This window comes from Falco peregrinus, chromosome 12 (genome assembly GCF_023634155.1).
Source record: "Falco peregrinus isolate bFalPer1 chromosome 12, bFalPer1.pri, whole genome shotgun sequence".
NCBI classification, from domain to species: domain Eukaryota; kingdom Metazoa; phylum Chordata; class Aves; order Falconiformes; family Falconidae; genus Falco; species Falco peregrinus.
The window spans coordinates 1,559,934-1,579,219 of record NC_073732.1 but is presented as its reverse complement, the minus strand read 5'-3'; the positions used below and the strand labels follow the sequence as shown (position 1 = coordinate 1,579,219).

The 19,286-nt window shown below is 50.8% G+C and overlaps 2 protein-coding genes across 2 annotated transcripts; both read right to left on the bottom strand.

Moving 5' to 3' along the window:
• Positions 1-1,566: 1,566 nt before the first annotated feature.
• On the bottom strand, positions 1,567-10,190 carry CRYGS (crystallin gamma S). The gene is made up of 2 exons (XM_027792716.2): positions 3,857-10,190; positions 1,567-1,894 (listed from the first exon to the last, which is right to left on the bottom strand). The coding sequence occupies exons 1-2, from the start codon at positions 4,163-4,165 to the stop codon at positions 1,622-1,624; spliced, it is 582 nt and encodes a 193-aa protein (XP_027648517.1). The 5' UTR covers positions 4,166-10,190; the 3' UTR covers positions 1,567-1,621.
• Positions 10,191-10,329: 139 nt separating this feature from the next.
• On the bottom strand, positions 10,330-19,281 carry TBCCD1 (TBCC domain containing 1). The gene is made up of 7 exons (XM_005241574.4): positions 18,822-19,281; positions 18,593-18,742; positions 16,493-16,859; positions 15,337-15,523; positions 14,687-15,184; positions 11,450-11,610; positions 10,330-10,858 (listed from the first exon to the last, which is right to left on the bottom strand). The coding sequence occupies exons 1-6, from the start codon at positions 19,161-19,163 to the stop codon at positions 11,481-11,483; spliced, it is 1,674 nt and encodes a 557-aa protein (XP_005241631.4). The 5' UTR covers positions 19,164-19,281; the 3' UTR covers positions 10,330-10,858; positions 11,450-11,480.
• Between the last annotated feature and the right edge of the window lie 5 nt (positions 19,282-19,286).

The following is a 19,286-nucleotide window of genomic DNA, read 5'->3' as shown; positions in this document are numbered from 1 at the left end:
GCAGCCCTTGGAGGTGCTTGGAGAGCTTTGCCAGGAGCCAGGGGGGAAATGGAAGCTGGAGCCAGATGCTGGCAGGGCTGGTTGGTCCTGGAGAAATATTTTAGGGGGAAAACACCCTGAGCCCCAACCATGATGCCAAATTGTCTGCACCCTCCTGACCCATGATGGAGAGGTGACAGATGAGAAAGGCAAGGTGGGACGGAATTTGGTCAAGAGGATGCATCACCCTTTGCAGCAGAGGGCTGAAACAGGGCAGGGAGCTCAGGCTGGGGGGTGGGGCATGAACTGCAGGGTCACAGCAGAAGGAGGAGGAAGGCAACTCTCTTCAGCCCACCTTTGTGCTGGGGGAAGCCCAGAAGGCCGGAGCTGCCCCTCTCAGCAGCCTCTTCCCACTCTCCACCGGTGGCTGCATTCCCGGGGGGTCATAGCACCGCTGCTTGACAAGCATCACTTAACCTGCTTCCCTGCTCCATAATAACCTCATACATCAACTGGAAAGAGACTGCAGAGCATGGCTAGAAGGGTTCTGCTCCTACGTCCAGCATCATTATCCCAAGGCCCCTTGGCTCGATATGCAAACAGGCTGTGGGTCCCCGGGGTGCCCGGGAGGAGAGTGCCCTGCGCAGCGGACATCAGTTATCCCTGTGCAGGAGGCTGTGTGTGGGCACACGGTGACAGTGCAGACCCAGCCTGACATCTAGCAGCACTGGGCAAGATGGGGTGCTGCAGGCGGCAGCAGACTGGGCTGACTGGAAGCCTGACAGCCCCCTTTGCTCTGTGCACATCTCAGGTGCCCGGGGACCTCTTCCTGCCCTTTGAGATCATTCAGCAGCAACCTGCCATGCCAAAGCAGCTTTCCGAGGCACTCGCCACCTCTGACCAGCTGCCCAGCCTAATGTGCTGCTTAGTCCCATTTAAAGCAGCCAGACCCCTTGTCTCACACCTCCAAGGGCCACCCTGTGCCTGACACATTGGGCTGTCAGGGTCCCCAGCATCCCCCACTGAGACTGCAGTCATCTCCCTCCTGCCTGCTCAGGGGCCCCTGCCTCTCACCTCCACTCCTCCCCAGTCCCATTGCCTCGTGCATCACGCGAGGGACATGGACATGCTCCTTCGGCAACAGGACGTCTGCTGCCCGCTCAGGCTCCCCCGGGGGGGTCTCGCTGCACACGCTATGGGTGTAAACCTCATCTCTTCTCCCCAGCCACCAGCAGCCCTTTCTCCTGAGCCACCATGGAGCAGCAACATAGCAAGCGGGGACTCTACAAGGTCATGACAGACTGAGCCACCCACAGCCAGCACCAAAAACTGGAGCCCTGGGGATGGGTGGTCCCACCGCTCCACTAGAGCACAAGCTCCAGCTTCAGGATGGCTTTTCCCTGGAGAGGGGCAGTGGGATGGGGGGGAAGGGAGGGGACAGCCTGGAGGAAGGGGATGACAGCAGAGACAGGCAGTTGGGGCTGGCAAGGAGGGTGTTTTGCTTAGACAAGGCTCAGCTCCACACCGGCTCCCCCAGGGCAGGATAACTCGCACACAGACCCCAGGAATAAGTAGGAGAAGCTGAGCTGAGCGACTCAGTTGCTTTATTGATGGCTTCTGGCAGCCCAGTCAATGGGCTGTATCACTCAGCGATGCTGCGGAAGGACTGGACGGCGGGGCTCGCTGCTCCCCACTCCACAGGTTTGCGGTACTCCCCCTTGGGCAGCAGGTACTGCCTGCCCCGGTAGTTGGGGTGCTCGTAGAAAACCCAGACACCCTCCAGCACTCTGCAGGCATGGACCTCGCGCATGTGCCACTCCTCCATGACAGAAGGGCAGTCTTCAGTGGCTTCAAACATCTGCCCACCAAAATCTCCTTTCTCAAAGACCTGGATGTGGCCCCGGCCTCCACTCGGCTAGAAAAAAGGAAGAGAAAATGGCAGAGGGCTGGGGGGAGACACCGACGTGTCCCCAGCGGATGGGAGCAGAGCTGAGGCACGGTTAGACTCATGTCAGGTACAAACCACCCCCACAGCGTGCCAGGACAGGGCTGAACAGCTCATGTCAGCCCCCAAAAGCGTGTCGGGGAGGCGACCAGGGTAAATCTTGACTGAGCATCACGTGCAAAGCGTGCACAGAAGCATCAAGGCAGAGCAGAGCAGTTTCAGCTCAAACCCCCACCGCAGGCCCGCTGTCACAGGGACGAAAGGGGCAGGGAGGGGTAAGGCCACGACAGCAGGTGCTGGGCTCTCCGTCCCAGTCCCGCTGCTGGCTGGGACCCGTCAGCCACGCCACGTGAGCATGAGAAGGAGAGAAGGACCCCCTCCACTCCCTGCTCCTCCGGGCAACGAGGAGTTTAATGAGCTGGTGACCCCAGCTGGGCTGTATTACAGGCAAACACAGCACGGGTATTTTCCACTGTGATTTGAAGTGCTGCTTTGCCTGAAGGCTCTGCGGCAGTTTTAATCTGCAGCTGCCTGGACACCATCTTCCCCCGCCTCCCCCACCCGCCCCAGCCTGCTCTTGTCGCCAGCCCCAGCCAGGCTCGGCGGGTCTCTCGGATCCGACGCTTCTCCAGGGCACTGCGAGCTGCAGGTCCCCATGCAACCTCCCCGGGCGCAGCACGGGTAGTCAGGCACCAGGTGCACGTGCAGGATAAGGCCTCTGCATTTCATCCTGACGGAGGAAACTGTGTTGCTGCTACAGCTCCCACGTGTTTTGCCTCCTTCTCTTATGCCAGATCAGTGCTCTGAACTGGCTGGAAACTCGCCCTGCCCTGTGCAAAGGGATTTAGACCTAGCTCAAACCCAGAGCAGGCTCAAAGCCGCGACAGACCTCCAGACATGAAAGCAAAACCCCTTCTCAGCTGTGAGACCTGCTCCACGCAACAGGAATCGACGGCTGTGCTACTCAAATCAGCGATGCACAGATCTCCAGTGCCTGCCCCACTGCTGGCAAGAACACAGCAGCGGCAGCACGCAGTGTCTCAGCCCCAATCCACACTCCATCCATGCTCCCATCCCTGCCACTTTTAAAGGGTGCTTCTCCCCACAGGCTACCCAGATTGTCCCCTCTGCTTCTTTCTCCCCCTCAGCGCTTCCACAAGGTGTAAATGCTGCTCACTGTCAACCTACATTCATCCCACCTCCTGCGGGTGGAAGGAGAGCTGCTGCCGGAGGCTGCGGAAGCATCTCACCATCATCAGCTAGGAGGGCGATGAGGACAGTTCCTGCGCTGCAGTGGGGAGACATGCACTGCCCCGTGCGCTCCTAATACCAGGAGACAGCAGGCTGCCCAGGGAGGGGTTCAGGCATCCCTCCTGCTCCTGGTCACTCCAGGTCTGCTGCTGGGGCTGTTCTCTCCATGTCCAGAGGGGCTCGGTGATGCTGGGATTCAGTTCCCTGTATCAGAAGGGAGCCCTGGCTTGCTAGAGGGGCAAACTGCTCCTTGTTCTCAGTGCTCCTGCACAACCTACATCCCACTGTTGCAAGCCTTGTGCCCACTGCCCGATTTGGATCAGCTGGCAGCACACCACAGGGAAAGCAAGGGGCAAACCTCGGTGCAACCCTGAAGTCCCAAGAGGAACATGCAGATAAAACTAAACTGCTGTTCTTGTGGAAACTCACCTACAAAGTGCTTAAAGGGATCTGCTTTTCCCCACTGCAGCCAGAAGTGGAAGAGATTTACCTTCTCCACCCCCCGTACGCCCTGCCGGTCCCAGAGCAGGACTGCGGGAGCAAACCCCCTACAGCCACCCTCTCTCTCCAAGGGAGCTCCCGCAGGTCTCCAGGAGGATGAAGGCCACCCACAAGCACGCTGAAACCCTTTAACGATAGGTGTTTCAATTAAAATGTCCCTCGGGAAGAGGTCACACTTACTATCTGGACGGCTTTGCAGGAGCCAAGGCGGTCGTTGAGGCCCATCCAGTGGTGGTAGTCAGGGTACTCCCCACGCGTCAGAACATACATGTTCCCAGAAAAGTTCGGCCTCTCATAGGCCACCCAGGTGCCTCCATCCACACGGATGGAGTTGCAGCGACTCAGGTAGGTGTGAAAATCGGGGCAGTCGCTGTCGCACTCATAGCAACGGCCTAGGAAATTCTTGTCTTCATAGAAGGTGACCTGAAACACAAGCAGAGAAAGGAAAGCAGGGAGGTTCCTCGTCCCTCGGCACGTGTCTGCATCCATATTCTAGCTGTACCATGGCATGAAATATCTGAAAACAGAGCCCCCGGGATGTCAAAAACTCCTCAGGCTCCACCGCTGAGCAGGATCAACTGCATCCCAGCTCACCGTGGCAGCCAATTCACCAGCCTGGCCCCAACACCTACAGCTGCCACCAATGTCTTGCCCTGCCCAGCACCTGATTCGGTCCCAATCCAACCCAAAGCTCCCCTGGTGAAGTCCCTCCCTGTCCTCTTTGCAGCAAAACACTATTAATACATTTCCCTCCCACCTTCTCTAGATCAGTAGTTACTAAACAATGACCAAGGGAGCTATAAGCAGCCGATGGACTACACTAAGCAGCATTTCGTTACCGAGTGTTTGCAGTTAGACCTTTACTGATAAGGGGGTGGTGAGGTCGCTTTTCCCCTGGGTCACATCTTCTAGCCCTGCGAGCGTCCTCCTTGTTCCCACTCTAACACTCCACAGCTTGCTTTCTCAAAAGTCAGTGCCAAAAGCTGGACATCACGCAAGCTTTACCAGTGCCACAAGCTAAAGGAGTGCTGCTCCACGTACGTGGTGGACAGCAGAATTCTTTGGAAATCCGAGGACTGCATTTGCAATTGGCCGCTTCTGCTTTGGTTGCTGCAAGTTTGCGATACAGCTGACACTTCCAATTTGTCACATTTCTTTCCCAAGACCTGCTCTACGGCCAAGCAGCTGACTGCAAAGCACTTTGCTTAGGGACACTTCTTCCCTACTTGATCACAACCTGTTTTGAAATGGTCTTGAGAGCTGGTGAGCAAATCCCATTCCTCTCGCCCGAGGTATCACCAACCCAGGCAGCCCTGGAGAGACAACACGTGCTTCCTTCAAAAAACTCTTTGTGGGAATATTGCCAGGCTCTAGACCCAGAGCAGTCCCTTTTTCAGCCCCATTTTTAGATCCTTCCAGATGACACTGATCAAGAGCTGCTTTTTGCAATAAGGGTTCCCAAACCAGCATGTCTATTTTGACTACACCCCTTGTTGGTTTATGATACTGTGATGCCAGACCATGCTCAAAATTACATTAGTTTGATGTGAACCAGTCTCAGTAAAACCCTTTCAGCCGCACCCAATTACTAGCCCATCTTCCACCTTAACAGGAGTTTGATTACTTCAGTGTCTTCTAGAGCCTTGCATCAAACCAGCTGATATGCAGGCTGGTTGATCCAATGCACCACGTACTCAAGACATTTCACCTTTTCCAGCCTTCCAGTACCACCCCAGCCCCATACATGCTGCTGGGTTATTTGGTAGCATCTGAGACCACCTCAGCCAATTCCCCCAATTGCTCTGGAGAGAATTTTTCTGGCCACAATGGTTTAAACATCTAACACGTAGTACTCTGTAATCCATTTTTCCCCACAGTTTTTCCATAGCTTGAGTATTAAGACACAGGACCACCTTTTGCTCCTGGCTGGTTGTACTTCGGCTACTGGTATTGGTCTAACATGACTGCTGTTGACAATACCGTTCATTGCCACAGTTTCAACCCAGGAGATAGACTCAAATCTAGGACAACCCCCTCCCTATTTTTTTTTTTTTTTCATTCACTTTGTGTTAAAAAATAAATTAGTCACAGTTTTCCTGGAGCTGGATGGTCAGTGTGTCCCGCCAGCCTGACCAGGTATCATGCCAGAGGATTTATGTTGTTGGTCTTGTGGCTTGTTAGTAAACCTTTATTAGGATAATGTTATTTCCCTCTTACTTTCAAGAGACTGATTTCCTATCACAAAGTAGTCGGCACATCGAAAAGCAACCTGTCCTCACGTCTCTCCCTCTTGAGCAAGCTCTTCCCTTCTTCAGCACAACGGAGAGCTGGGAGATCGCCACCACCCTTCCAGCAAGTGAATAAAGATCGTAAAAGCTGTGCACTAAAACCTCCAATTCCTGTTTTCCCGCACCGCTACTTCTGAGTAGTTAGCGATGCTGGTCAGCCCTTGCCAGCCACAACCCTGCTGGTTTACACATCTGGATCTCAGCCCACAGGTCTGGTCTCAGCAGGCAGCACCCTGCCCGGGCAGAGCAGCACCTCCTCCAGCCTCACAGCAGGCTGGCGGTGGGAGAGGAACAGGTCTCCATCACCTCTGGACTTGGCTTTGCACAGGCTGCCTTGATTCCATGGCTGGCATCCAGCAGAGCCAGCTCCTCCAGTGCTGCCCTACCACAGCAACTGTGCATGCAGTTGGTTCAGTCGGAGTTTAATTTTGTAACAAAAAAGCTCATTTGATGTCCCTTCCCCACCCAGCTTAACACAACTGAACTTCAATTTGACAGAGCTACCTGGCGTTCCCAGGAGGGTGTTTTCCCTGTGCTTATCAAGCCACATAGCCAAAGAAATCCAAGAGCGGAACCAGAGTACGGCCATTCCCACACAACAGTGACCAACCAAAACTGTCGTTCGTTGTTCTATACTTAGAGGAAGACTGAAGGAGCGGGCTCCTGCCCACCCCCTCCCCACCACAGCCCTTTGCGCACACCCTCCGGTCATTTCAGACCTCCTCACTCAGCGCTTCTCAGCTTTCCTCCAGCGATTCAGGCACAAACAGACCAGATGGACATTTTTCACCTGCAGGACAATGACAGGTGAATTACAGATTTCAATCCCGGATTCGTCAGTCCATTCCAGTCGCATCTTACTCCGACTCCTTCACCAAAGCCACCAAGTCGCTCTGCTCGCAGTCCTAACCCATTAGCTGCTCGCTGCCCAAACTTTGCTTTTTGGGGGCTTACCTGGCAGATAACAGATTTGCCATAGTAGATCTTCCTCACAGGACTGTAAAACTCTTACTCCCTTGGCCACCTCACAGCAGCTATCACACCTCTTCCCACCTGCAGCTCTGTTAGAAGGAAACTCGTAAACAATCACTAGCAGCACCCACTGCCTTTTGAGTAAGTAGCATGGGGGCAGCGACCCCTTCCTGGGGCAGATCGCTTGCTTATGTTGTGAGAAATTGTGTTTAATTCTCTCCTTTGCCCTTTTCTTCTCCCTGGAATGTGCTAGATGAGCGCAGCACAGAGAAAAGAGGAGATTTGAGCTCTTTCAGCAACAACTCTCTTAGACATTTTGCTGCACCACAGCAGTGCATAATCAACGAATTCCCTGCAGCACGCTCGAAGGGGCCATGGCTTTCAGCAGGGGTAAGGGCAGTACGTGTCAAAAGTATCTTCAAACATATAGAAGACTCCAGCATGGATCAGTTACGTTTCCCCGGCACCTTCCCTACGCACGGGTACGTAGAGACCATCCCACTGCAACCCGCCAGCCACCAGGTTCACAGCCAGCAGCACACACCATCCTCGGTTTCTAAAGACTGTTCATCAATAGCCAAATGACTTCCAGCCAAGATCACAGAGGAAAGGAGTCGGAAAAGAGCGACTGAATCCAGATCTTCCACAGCATCAGCCAGTGCCTACAAGACCACTCTGCTTCTGAGCCCTCTGCCCCCTTGGGTTTTACAGTTTCCACAGGTTAAACGGAACGTAACCCAGAAGCCAAACTCATACAGTGAAAACATGTACACCTGTCCACAACCTCTCAACGGTTGTTTAACGTTTCACAGGAGAAACTGGCCGCCAGCCCCGAATTCTCACCCTCCATTCCCAGCTGTTCATTCCTGCCCAGTCCCAACCCTGCAACAAGGTCTGCGTGACCAACCAGCCCAGCTCTGCTAACTTCGTGACCAAAGAACAGAGCATTAGAGCTGGATCCTCAGCTGACACATGCCACTCTAGCTGTAGTTGAGCTTTCTAATCTACCTCCTTCTCCAGTTTAAATTCATCTCTGCTGGTTCTACCAAATCGGAAGGCTGGTTTGCATCTCTCAGAGTGACATGGTCATCACTCAGGTGTCTTTCTGTCGCAGCACACCCTTTGCTCCACCATGGAAGGGGGATGCAACGGCTGCTGCTAGTGGTGTTGGGACCCGGGTCCTCCCAAGGAAGCCTTCCACGAGACTCTGCTCTGCAAACGCAGCTCGTCACATTCACTGCTGGCACAGCAGCCTCCACCATCAATTTATAAGGCATCAGATCCTGGTGCATTTTAAAATATCCCTTCACCAGTCACTGTGTTCAACTCCATCCTCTCACTGAGCCACACCTATAGGAAACAGCCAAGATCTGGGAAAAGACTAGGCAGGGCTCAGCTTCAGTTTCCCTCCATTTGAAGAGGGATTCCAAGCATCTCCTCTTGCTGACACACTGACAGAGGGTGAAGCTGTCAGCAGAACAAAGAAATCAAATTTTCTCCACAGCTTATCCCTGATAAATTCTGTACTCTTAGCCACAATCATGAACAGGCTGCAAATAAACTTACCTTGGTTCCAGCTCTGGACATTTTCCGTTCCAGCCAAGCTCCCCAGTGCTGGAGGAACGTCAGAAGCTGTTACAAACAGCCAGGATCTGAGGCACCCTTTTTATAATGGGCTTGTTTTAAACCAGACAGCCGCTTTGTCATGAGAATAGGATCCAAAAATTGAGTCAGTGATTCTGAGGCTATAGCCGATTTCCAGAAAAGCAAACAGGATTATGGAATAAAGGAAGGCTTCGCCATCCTCCCTTTGTTACCATTTGCTGAGTCAGAACACCAAAACTCTGCCAAACACACTCAAAACACGCAGCCCCCTGCCAAGTCCTGGAGGACGGAGGGCAATCTGGCTGCTCTCTCCCTTTCAAGCATGCTAAACAAGAAGGCATTCCCATCAGCTCTAAAAGGCCCACCCCCATTTGTAAGGAGGAGACCCAATATTTATCAGAGAACATTCCCATGCAGCAAAAGATGCAGCTAGGAAACAGTAAACACGTGCTCAGGGCAGACACCACAGGCTTGCAAAGAACAGCCTCTGCATCAAAAGCTCACAATGGAAACATCTGTGCAGCAAACAGGCCATGTATTTTTATAGCACACCCTCAGCTTGAGCTATATTGCTCCAAATGATGCCTGACAGAAGAAAAGAAGTATGCCTGGCCACACACCCCCAAAGTGAGTGATTTCACCCATCAGATAGTAAAGAACGATGCCCAGATTTGTGACCGTATCTGCTAGCATCACAAATTCAACTCAAAACTCTTACACCACTGTCTGAGGTTTGAGCAAAAAGGTTTTTGCTTTTAGCCACAGTCTGGCCCACTGAGCAGGGAGGGCGAGGATTGCTGGCTTATGGACACCCACCCCCCCCCCCCCCGCCAGCGCATTATGAAAAAACACCTCTGCAGCTATTCACTGCACCAGCCCAAAGGCTTAGTGAAACAAAGGGAAACAAATTTGGCACAGCAGCGCCTGAAACACACAGAACCTATTTCAAATCTGTCAGGACAAGCAGTCTCGCAACAGCGGCTCTGCGTGCCACACCGTGTACACTGCTGCAGCTCTGCGAGATGCAGTCAGATACAACAGCCTAAGGCAGACACACTCAGCACCAATCTGCCCATTTTAGATGTCTTGAATTGCCCAGTGCTGTTGCTTACACCTCTTACGGCTAGAAAGCTGTGAGGCCACTTAGATATTGGGGTTTTTTTATTCAAATGCTGTCTGAAGATCAGAGTTTAACCACAATGTAGGTCCTATCAAAAGGCAACTCAGTACGTCCACTAGGACATCTCAAAGCTCCACTGTGGTCACTATGCACATCCCTCCCTTAAATGTTGGTTAAATAGAATAAACTCACCTTGCACTGCATCACTCGACTCACCTGGAGCTAAGAGCGACCTTCAGAAAACTTCTAACATCACAACAGCTGGGTACACTGGAGCACTAAACGCCCCTGCCTTCCTCTCACTCCAAGCTTGGATACTCCTTCATAAGGCACCGACAGCTGCTGCCTTTGGTCACCCACACGATGCCTTTGTCTGCCTTGCCTGGCTTATTTAGGTGCTCAGCTATGAGCAGATATCCCCATGAGAGGTTCCACTAGCACATGAAAATGGTACTCATTCAAGCTGATACCCTTTACAAGCAATATTAAAGGTAGGAAACAAAATACTGTGCTACGGCAGCCTTCAAAACATTCAACTCCACGGCAGTTAATAAATTAGCACTTTCCTCTCAGCTGACCTGTTCACATTTCATTAAGCTGTAGAGATGTTGCATCCCTCTAACACCCACCATACAGGTAAAACCCTCTCCCTAGGACACATGCCAAGCTTATCTGAGAATTTTGTTTTATTGACATTCGTTAAAACAACGCAAACATGTAAAAGTTAATTCCATAAAAACACATTGCTTAAGTGCCACCTTCATATAAAAAAAAAATCCATTGAATTTCATTCATTAAAAAAAAAAAAATCAAACATTTCTTTTTCACATTTACAGAAGTAGTGCAGCTGCCTTGTACCATACAGACACACACGATGCCCAGAGCCCTGCATCCAGCTTTGCAACGGGAAGGGCTCCTGTGCCAGACACCTGCACGCCACGGACACTAACCGTGACGACAGCCTCCCTGCTGAAGGATCCACAACAAGGCACACTTCATCATCCTCCAGTGACATGCACTTCCTCAGTTACCAACAGCATAGTTACAGCATCTTCCTGGGAAAGTAGCAGTGACCAGAAATCCTGCAGCAGACAGCCCAGTCCACACCGAGGCTGGGGGTCAGATCCACATCGAGCGTGTTCAGGCAGGATGGCCACAAAGTCCTAATGAGAACTGTTTTCAGTGTATATTCCGAGACTGTAACAAAATAAGAGGAGCAAATTTTACTCCCAACACTAGCAAAGAAAAGGCAACCCAAAGACTAACAAAAAGGAAAAAACAACAACTTTACAACAGTTTGAAATATGCAATGGCAGAAAAGCACAATAAGGGCTTGTCTCTGGCTCCTAAACCACTTCCACTTGGGAAGAGAAAGAGACCACAAAGTACGAATTATGTGACATCTCACTCGACTCTTTTAAGCAAAAAGTAAGACAGATAAGTACAAACATTAATACACACAGCCTCTCTGACAGAGCAGCTATTCAAGTAAGTTTTTACATCAGATTACATACAATATCCCTATCTGCCTTTATAGACACACACGGATGTCCCCAACAAACCAAACAGAACACCTGCAGAGAACAAGGGGGGTGCTGTGTACACAGGGAACAGGTTCAAACTGCTTGAGAGGTTTTGACTGCAAAGTAAGAACTAAAACCAAATGCCAGGCTCTCGGGAGAATGGCCACTGAACAGCCTCCTTCTCCTACCCCTGCCAAGGCTGTGCAAAGAAACACGGGGCAATTCTTCCTGATAAAGAATCAAGAGAAACAGGCCCTCTACTCACCCCTGCTTTCCTTCCGCTGCACAGGAATGTTCTATCCTGCTGCCTGCTTGGAGCCTACGGCAGGAGGGACAAGGCTATCCAGCTGCTGACGGTTCCCTGTCTCAATCAGCCATTCGTAGAATTTGTTTTCTACCAGTATCTGGAACTGTTTCCTCTGATCCCTGAAAGCAAAAGAAGATCAGCAAAAGATCAGTATGTAAAGGTCACACTTATTTATAGTACTATACTTTCACTACCAAAACAAGCTTCCATATACATCAGAGCTAAGAGTTGGGCTTGATGCCTGAACTGTCTGTACCAGGAAGAGAAGGTTTTTACCAAGTGAACATGACTATGGTGAACCCCAAAGGCAGAACTGGCAGAGTTAGAAAAGTCATGCAAACTTCCCCATCCCACCAGCACAGCAACCCTGCCCCACAGGGCTGCCTGCTCTTTACTCTTAGAGCACAGATTAAAAACTGTCTGAAAAGGGAGAAAAAGAAGATTAGTAACCAGCATTCTAGCACTAAAGACACAAAATTCTGTTCCGACAGCATCTGAAAGAGAGAGGACGGAGATCATGGGAAAAAATGCACCTATAAACAACACTCCTTAACTAATTCCCATTACTGCTAAATAACTTTTGGGGTGGTTTTATTAAGACCAGCAGTAACAGGGAATGCAGGCTCTCTGTCACTGGCACCAGTCAGATGCCCAAAAGCAGCACAGTCTAACAGCAATACTTCTCCAGAGTCACATCCCAGCCATCAGTTCCAGAATTTCTTAAGCCAAAGGTGGCATGGGTGTTGAGTAGTCCTGCTGGATTTTATTTTTTTTTTCTACGAGCTTACACAATTCCTTTCACAACCCATGTAAAACATAACATTTTAAATATCCTGTGGGATTTTATGTGGTTTTGCTTTGAACCCAATCCTAATTTGATGTGCTGATCCCACCCCACGTTGGGAAGAGGAGCAAACCAGCCCCATTCATTTTTGTGCCACGGCTTCAGAGGCCCGGTGTACCGAGACCCTTTTTTGAAGCTGAAGGTTCTTCTTTGTGCTATCGATTACATTTGAGACATTCCACAGAAAGCAGGGTTCTAGGACAGAAGGTAACCTAAATTCCTCCCCAGAGAACATGAACACAAAGGCAGTCACTTCTTTCTTCCCTTATGGTTTTATGTTCTCCAAGTGCTCTTTATATACCTTGATCTGCTACTGACCCTGAAAGACTTTCTGTCTCATATGCTCGGAAAATGAATAAACAGGATTTTATGCTTTTTGCGAGTTGTTCCTCAAGCTGTCTTATTGGTCCTGTCTTACGGGGGTTTTACTTTCAGCCTGGCAGGATTTGCATTCTTTTTTTGCCCCACTTTCCTCATTCAGACAACTTCAACTTCTTGAAAGATGTCTTCTTATTTCTAACATTCCCTTTCACCTCCCCGTTCAAGCACGGCAGCTTTTTTCTTTCTACAAGTCTGATATCCTGTTTGCTCTAAGCTTCCTAGTTGTCTCCCTGCCTGCAGGAGACAGACACATTTTACACTGTCAGCTGACCAGTTTCTTTTCAGCAAGCTTCTACACTTGGCAGAGTTTTCCCCCTTTTAAGAAATTAACCGCTCCAGTAGTGAGCTTTTGCCTCTTTGCTGTGATTGCTGTAGAGGATGTTAAAACTAAGCATATAATCTGTATTACTTCACATTCCTTTAACAGCAAGATTTTGACAGGCCAAACACCTTCACAAAACCCTACGATGCGAAGTGGCAGCCCTGGGAGGACAATGGGTGGAGGGGGAAGCACCTTAAATGCAGCTGATAGACACAACAGCTAGCACAAGGGCTGAGGTTCTAACTTTCCTCTCTGAAAAGTTCTGAGTTTTCTCCCTGAGCCCTTGAAGACTCAGGGCTGAGAATTTCCAAGGTTTTTACACCTCTGTCACCACTACTGGATCACTGCTGCTCAGCTACCCTCCTCCTATAGCAAAATCCTGCCTCAGAATCCTTTCTCTCTCCCAGTTTTTCAAACTGCACGCTCCTCCACGCTCAGCACAGAGGCACCTGGACTTCAGAAAAGAACAAGGGAAGCTGAGGGAGCTCCTCCAAAACAATGAACAAACAAATGGACCAGAACTCCTCAGCCTGGTATGATGGGAACTGTTGACAGTTTGACCCAAGAGGAGGTTTTCATATTCCGTGTTCCCCACAGTATAAACCCCTCCAAGATCACTGCTTATCATCACCCAGTTACACACCCGTGGCAACTCATCGACTGAGCACAGAACAGAAAGAAAATCTATACAGCTTAAGTACAGCTTAGGGAACAAAACTTGTTGTCATCTCTTCAAGTCTTCACAATTGTACTATCCCCGTTCTGTCTTTGCAAAGGAAGCCAGGTCCTTCAGGTTGCTGTATCAAAACGGTTCACAAAAACATAAAAGCTAAACTGAAGTCAGCAGAGATTTGTACCCTCGCCCGATCTGGCTGGTTGCAGCAGGAAGCACGCTGACACAGGGAGCAAGCTGAACTTTTTCAGAACTCCACAACAGGTGCTGAGAAAGCCAGCAGATGCTCACGGTACATGGGGTGGGATAGATAGGCCTAGCTAGCACAGCAAAAGCTGGGCAGAGGATTCAGCGTGATCTGGTAAGGAGGACTTTAAAAGCTACTGTCCACAAGGTGATCTACCGTAATGGTCCACATGCACATTCTTAGCTCACCTCAACAACAGATGGGACAGTAATTTAAAGCTTCAGTCTCAATGTAAAGGTTGGGCTAAGAGCGACCGTCAATCAGCTGCAGGCCAATAATTAGTCGAGCTGTCGCTCAGGGTACGCACCCAGATCTCACCCATGGCAGCATGCGACACTGGAAGCAGAACAGAGACAGCAGAGAGACAGTACCCAGCGTGAGACAGGTTGTAAACTCTTACTGCCAGGGTGGATCCCTCACCTCAACCATCACCAGTACCTAGGCATGCTTTTCCTCAAGTCTCACAAGCTAGGAAAATGCAATCAAAACAATGCACCTCCTTCAGAGTTACGGTTGTGAGCATTATTCTTCTCACTATAATGATACCAAAGACCACGATCGCAAGATTGCTAATTACTAATGCTTTAGAAACGGCATGCAAGACATGATTCATGCAAATCAACCCATTATTAAAGCATTTTTGTTGGACCACATCAAAGGCATCTTCTATTTGCATGCCTGAGCTGAGCTGCAATGCAGCTCACACGTTCCTATTCAGACGCACTCACTTGGTCAGGCCTGCCTCCTTCACAGTTTTCTGCCAGATCTGTATCTTCTGCTCTCGCTGACTCAGCGCCTTCTGATAGGCAGGGGGAAGCCCACCCGGCGTCTCCGTGGTGTCTCCTTCCATCTCAAAAGGAATTACGAAGGTGTAGAAGTCCGAGGGGGGCAGGAGGCGGAAGACACTCATGTCACCGCTCTCCTTGCACACCAGCATGGGACTGTCCCAGTAGTTTGGCAGAGTGGCCAAGCCCACTTGAGCCATGTGGTCTTCAAGCATCGGATAATGGGTGTGGAAAGGGGCAAAGCTGACTGCTTGGTTCCCTGGGAGGATGAGAGGCTGGGTAGGTGTGAGAATGTAAAAAGTACAGCCAGTGGTGGAAGAAAGGGACAAACGATGGCAAACCACAATGACCTTGACATTGTCACAGCTGTGGACATGAACAGACGCCTGCACAGGGCCAAGGACAAAAGTGCTATTCCGGCACTTCTCAATGGTCACAGATCTGCCAAAGAACAAGACAGCGAGGACACGGTGAGCAGGAAAGAGCAAAACATTTTCAATTTTTCACTGCTTAGTCTATCTAACAAAAAACTTCGCGCTCGAACAAACCTGCTGAAAAGACATCGAGCTGTGTTCCAGGAGAACAAAACTCACCGGAGAGGGGAGAGGAGGTAAATGAAGGACTCGTTGCAGCGATGAATCCTTACATGAGCCCCCACGAGGGTGTCCGAGCTCTTGGCCAGTGTCTGCTTGTACACCTGGCTCATTATCACCATGGGGAACACCTCTGGCACCACACGAGTATTGCAGGCAATCTTTGCTCTCCTGGTTGTTCCTTCAACTGCAAAATAAAGATCACCAATGCATTTAAAATTAAAGCACAAAAAGGTTACATGGGATCCCTACAGGATGCTGGCTCACTGCCCACATCACTCAGCAATCCCTTGAGAAAATAATCAGGCCACAACTTCAAGGATGGTACCGTCAAGCTGCATCACTTCATGCACGAGTCACACCACCCACCGATGTGTGCCTGCTAGGCAGGTCAGTAGTACGGAGCAGGCAGAAGCTCCAGAACTCAGGGCACATTGGAAGATCAAAAACTCTTCAAGATTGTTCAGGGGCAGCCAAAGCCTCCCACAGGCTACAGACAGCCCTGCCCTAGGCATCTCCATTTCCAGAAGTCTGGTCCCAAACACAAGATTTAGCCTGGAAAGAAGATCCTTAGGGCAAGTTTTATGCTGAAAGCAGGAGCTGCATGTTTTAGAACAGTGAAATGCTCCCTCTACAGTATAATCCTTGAGCAACCTCGCTGTCATACCTAACATACTGTCACTCTCACGTCTATGCAGTCAGAGAAACAACGTATTAATCCGATTCTTTTTCTCCTAAGGTTGAAGATGCTCTGGCTCCACCACCATGTCTCTGCAGGTGAGGGGCTGTGATTCAAGACAAGGAAACCTAGACCAGTTTTCAGCTTTGCCGCAAACACACCACAGTATCTACTCTCTGTGCCCAGCTGTACTTGAATAATGTAGTAATACTGACCTCACGCAGCGGGGCCTTTAACAATGAAGTTGTTGCTGTTTGCTCACAAAAGTGATCCAAGGACCAGAAAAATGCACGCAGATGTCACGCAGCACTCTCTAGTTGCCCAGACTCACCTCTCAGCTGTTACTTTCCCCATCTCCACTGACAGTAGGAGGAAAAGAAACCAAGCTCCCCCCCCAACACTGCCAGACTCCTGGTCAGCAAGAGGAGCTGAGACCGGAAAGTCCTTTCTGAAAATAAAGGCAAGGCCGGTAGCTACCTTGCTGTGCCCACGCGAGTTTCTTCCCGGACTTGAGGCAAGCATTCATTCCAAAAGGGTTTGTCGTCAGGCAAGACCTCAGCCAGCTCTCTAGCTTGGGGAAAGAGAAGGCTCTGGAAACCTTCGAGTAGCCGTTCTGCCCGTGACAGGGCTGCCAGAGGGCAAGCTCATGCAAAGGATGGACTGTCTTGGATTTGTTCACGGTCCCTTCAATAAGAAAGCTGAGAGCACAGACGGCTTCATAGGACACCAAGCTACTGTGGGTGGAATGGGAGGTGGCAGTGAGCTGCTCTGGCTCCAGCAGCAGTTCCAGCATATCCAAGAGGTGGCTCTGCACAAAGGCACGGTGGTCCTGATCGTTCCAGTTCTTGGTGGGCAGAAAAACACACAAAAGAGAGGTGAAGAGGCAAGTTCTCACAGAGCTAGCAAGCTTTACTGACATTATACAATGCATCCTTGCTTACGCTTGTCCTAGAAGGGGGAAAGCAAGTCAAATGTGGTGCTCTCCCCTGCTCACTGCTTCTGCTGCTCTGCTTTTCCAACCCACAGAAAGCAACCTCCCCGCAAAAAGGAACAAAACCATTTTATTCTAACTCCAAGCACCACATATTTCATTCTAGGAAACAGGAACAGACTCTCCTACAATCCTTCCCACACAAATTCAGCCAGCTGCTGCTGGCAATTGACGGCAGGAAAGAAATCAGTAACTGACAGTCAAGGTCTCGCAACTGCTCTATTGGAAAATTGCCGCGTCTGTTCCAGACCTTCAGATATGATTCAGTGCCGTCTCCTGAGGCACTGCAGGGAAAAAAAGCAGAGGGTCATTTCTTCACAGCGAGCACACCAATAAACCAAAAGACCTCTGAAAGAATCATTAGTTCAAATTCTAAAGGGCTCCAGACAAAAAAAAAAAAAGCGCGAGACTAGAATTATGGCAGACCTTAATAAAGACAACCTTTGTCGGCCCGTGAACTGCAAAACAAGCAACACACGGCTGCGATTACACATTTTCCTCACCATCTACAAGGGCTGTAGCCAAAAGGGATGAGAAGCAGCTGCAAACGTCTTGTCCAGCAGCTGGAGATCCCCGCACTGTGACAGAGACCCCCTTGGACTGGGCAAGCCTCTCCACACCACTTCAAAGGGGACACAAGCACTGCTGAAGTTGGGGAAATCTCACCGGATCGCACAGGGAAAAGTGGAGACAGCCCCAATTCCATCGGGACCAAAACCTCCAGGAGGGGTACACGGTAGTCAAGACACACCTCCTTCCTGTCCAGAGTTTTATGTAACAGTTATAGTTTAAAAGAGAACATCAGCTTTTATGGATGTTCCATGCCCACCCACCTCACAGCCCTGTGTCAGTTCTTCTCGTTTCTTTTTTCATTTGTTCACTCTTTCAGTATAAAATTACCCAGTTCCTATTTTTAATTATTTCAGCTTGTCCCAAGCTACATTCCCCTACCTCAGACAGCTCATGGCATCACAGTTGTGACAGAAATCCACAGAGTTTTGCAGCCAGCCTTATCACGTTACCAATCGCTCTCAAATACAGAGTTGCCCAATAAGCTGCACCCAATAAATCCAGCTCGCTTCTCTTCTTTCAAATTACTTGACATTATTTGAAAAGGAAACCATTAAACATTTCCATCCACATGGTTAACCTACAGCTGACCAACCAACTCCCCTCTCTGAAACGTAACGCCACAGACCATCCCGGGATTCTTATACTCTACAGTGGATCACTGGAAAGCAGCCTCCAACATAACAAAAGCTTTCCATTTGAGTAATAGAAAAAGCAAAGAGGAAGCTGCTTCTTAAAAAGAGAATTGCCAAGGCTCTTGGAAAACTATCACAGTTGGTCTCAGACTCTAGGAAATTCCCATGGTCAACTCTTGCTGGTAAAGCTGCAGAGAATACACCAACCTCGTTTTGTTTACTACTGAGTGCAGTAACTCCAATTTGACTCTAGCTTAGACTTGACCACAGGCAGTATTACACCCTCCCAGGAACACACCCACTGCTTTTCAGCCTGCCTCAGGGCAGGACTTTGCAGTTTCCCACCGGGCCACACAAGGAGAATCCTGTAGCCACAGGTACCTTATTCTCGCTGGCCGATTTTCCAGTCAGGCTGGGAGACTTGGTCCTGGGGCTGGGCCACTCCTCCCCGATCAGAGACCTTCGCAGAGAGACCTTGTTCACCTGCTGGAGGTACAGGAACAGCAGAAACTGCAGGGTGTCTACGGACAGCTAGCCAAGAGGGAGAGAAAGAGGCGTCAGGCCGGGCTGGGGTCCCCCACACCCGCCCGGCCCGGGATTGGGCTCCTGCCTTGCTCCGCTCCCGCTCGAGCTCCTCGGCGCTGGCGCAGGCCGCCTCGGCCTCGGCCCACTCGAGGCTGCGCGGCGGGTCGTGCCGCAGGAGGCTGCGGAAGAGCTCGAAGTAGAGCCAGGCCAGGCCGCGGCTCAGCTGCAGCTTCCCGCAGGCGACGTGCCGCCAGCAGGGCCACGACAGCCGCGGGAAGTAGCCCTCGGCCGCCCGCGCCCGGGCGTAGGCCACCATCTTCCGCAGGTAGTGGGGCCCGAGGCGGGTGGGCGGTGGGACGGGCAGGGCCCCCACCAGGAACGGCTCCATCTTCACCCACAGCCGCACACGGGCCGCCACCGCCTCCATAGCGACCGCCGCCGCCGCTCGCTTCCGGTGCCCGCCGAGGCGCCGCGCGGAGCGGCACCCGTGTAGGACCAACGAGATGACCCTTCCCTCACGCAGTGGAGGACTCCGCCAAGCCCGGGGTCC

Excerpts from the sequence above, each read along its gene's own strand:
- TBCCD1 (XM_005241574.4), bottom strand. The coding sequence starts at position 19,163 with ATGGAGGCGGTGGCGGCCCGTGTGCGGCTGTGGGTGAAGATGGAGCCG. Across the intron at positions 16,860-18,592 it reads AATCGGCCAGCGAGAATAAG|AACTGGAACGATCAGGACCA; the intron begins GTACCTGTGGCT and ends CTGCCCACCAAG. Across the intron at positions 11,611-14,686 it reads AAGGAGGCAGGCCTGACCAA|GGATCAGAGGAAACAGTTCC; the intron begins GTGAGTGCGTCT and ends TTTTGCTTTCAG.
- CRYGS (XM_027792716.2), bottom strand. The coding sequence starts at position 4,165 with ATGGATGCAGACACGTGCCGAGGGACGAGGAACCTCCCTGCTTTCCTT. Across the intron at positions 1,895-3,856 it reads CCTGCAAAGCCGTCCAGATA|CCGAGTGGAGGCCGGGGCCA; the intron begins GTAAGTGTGACC and ends CCTTTTTTCTAG.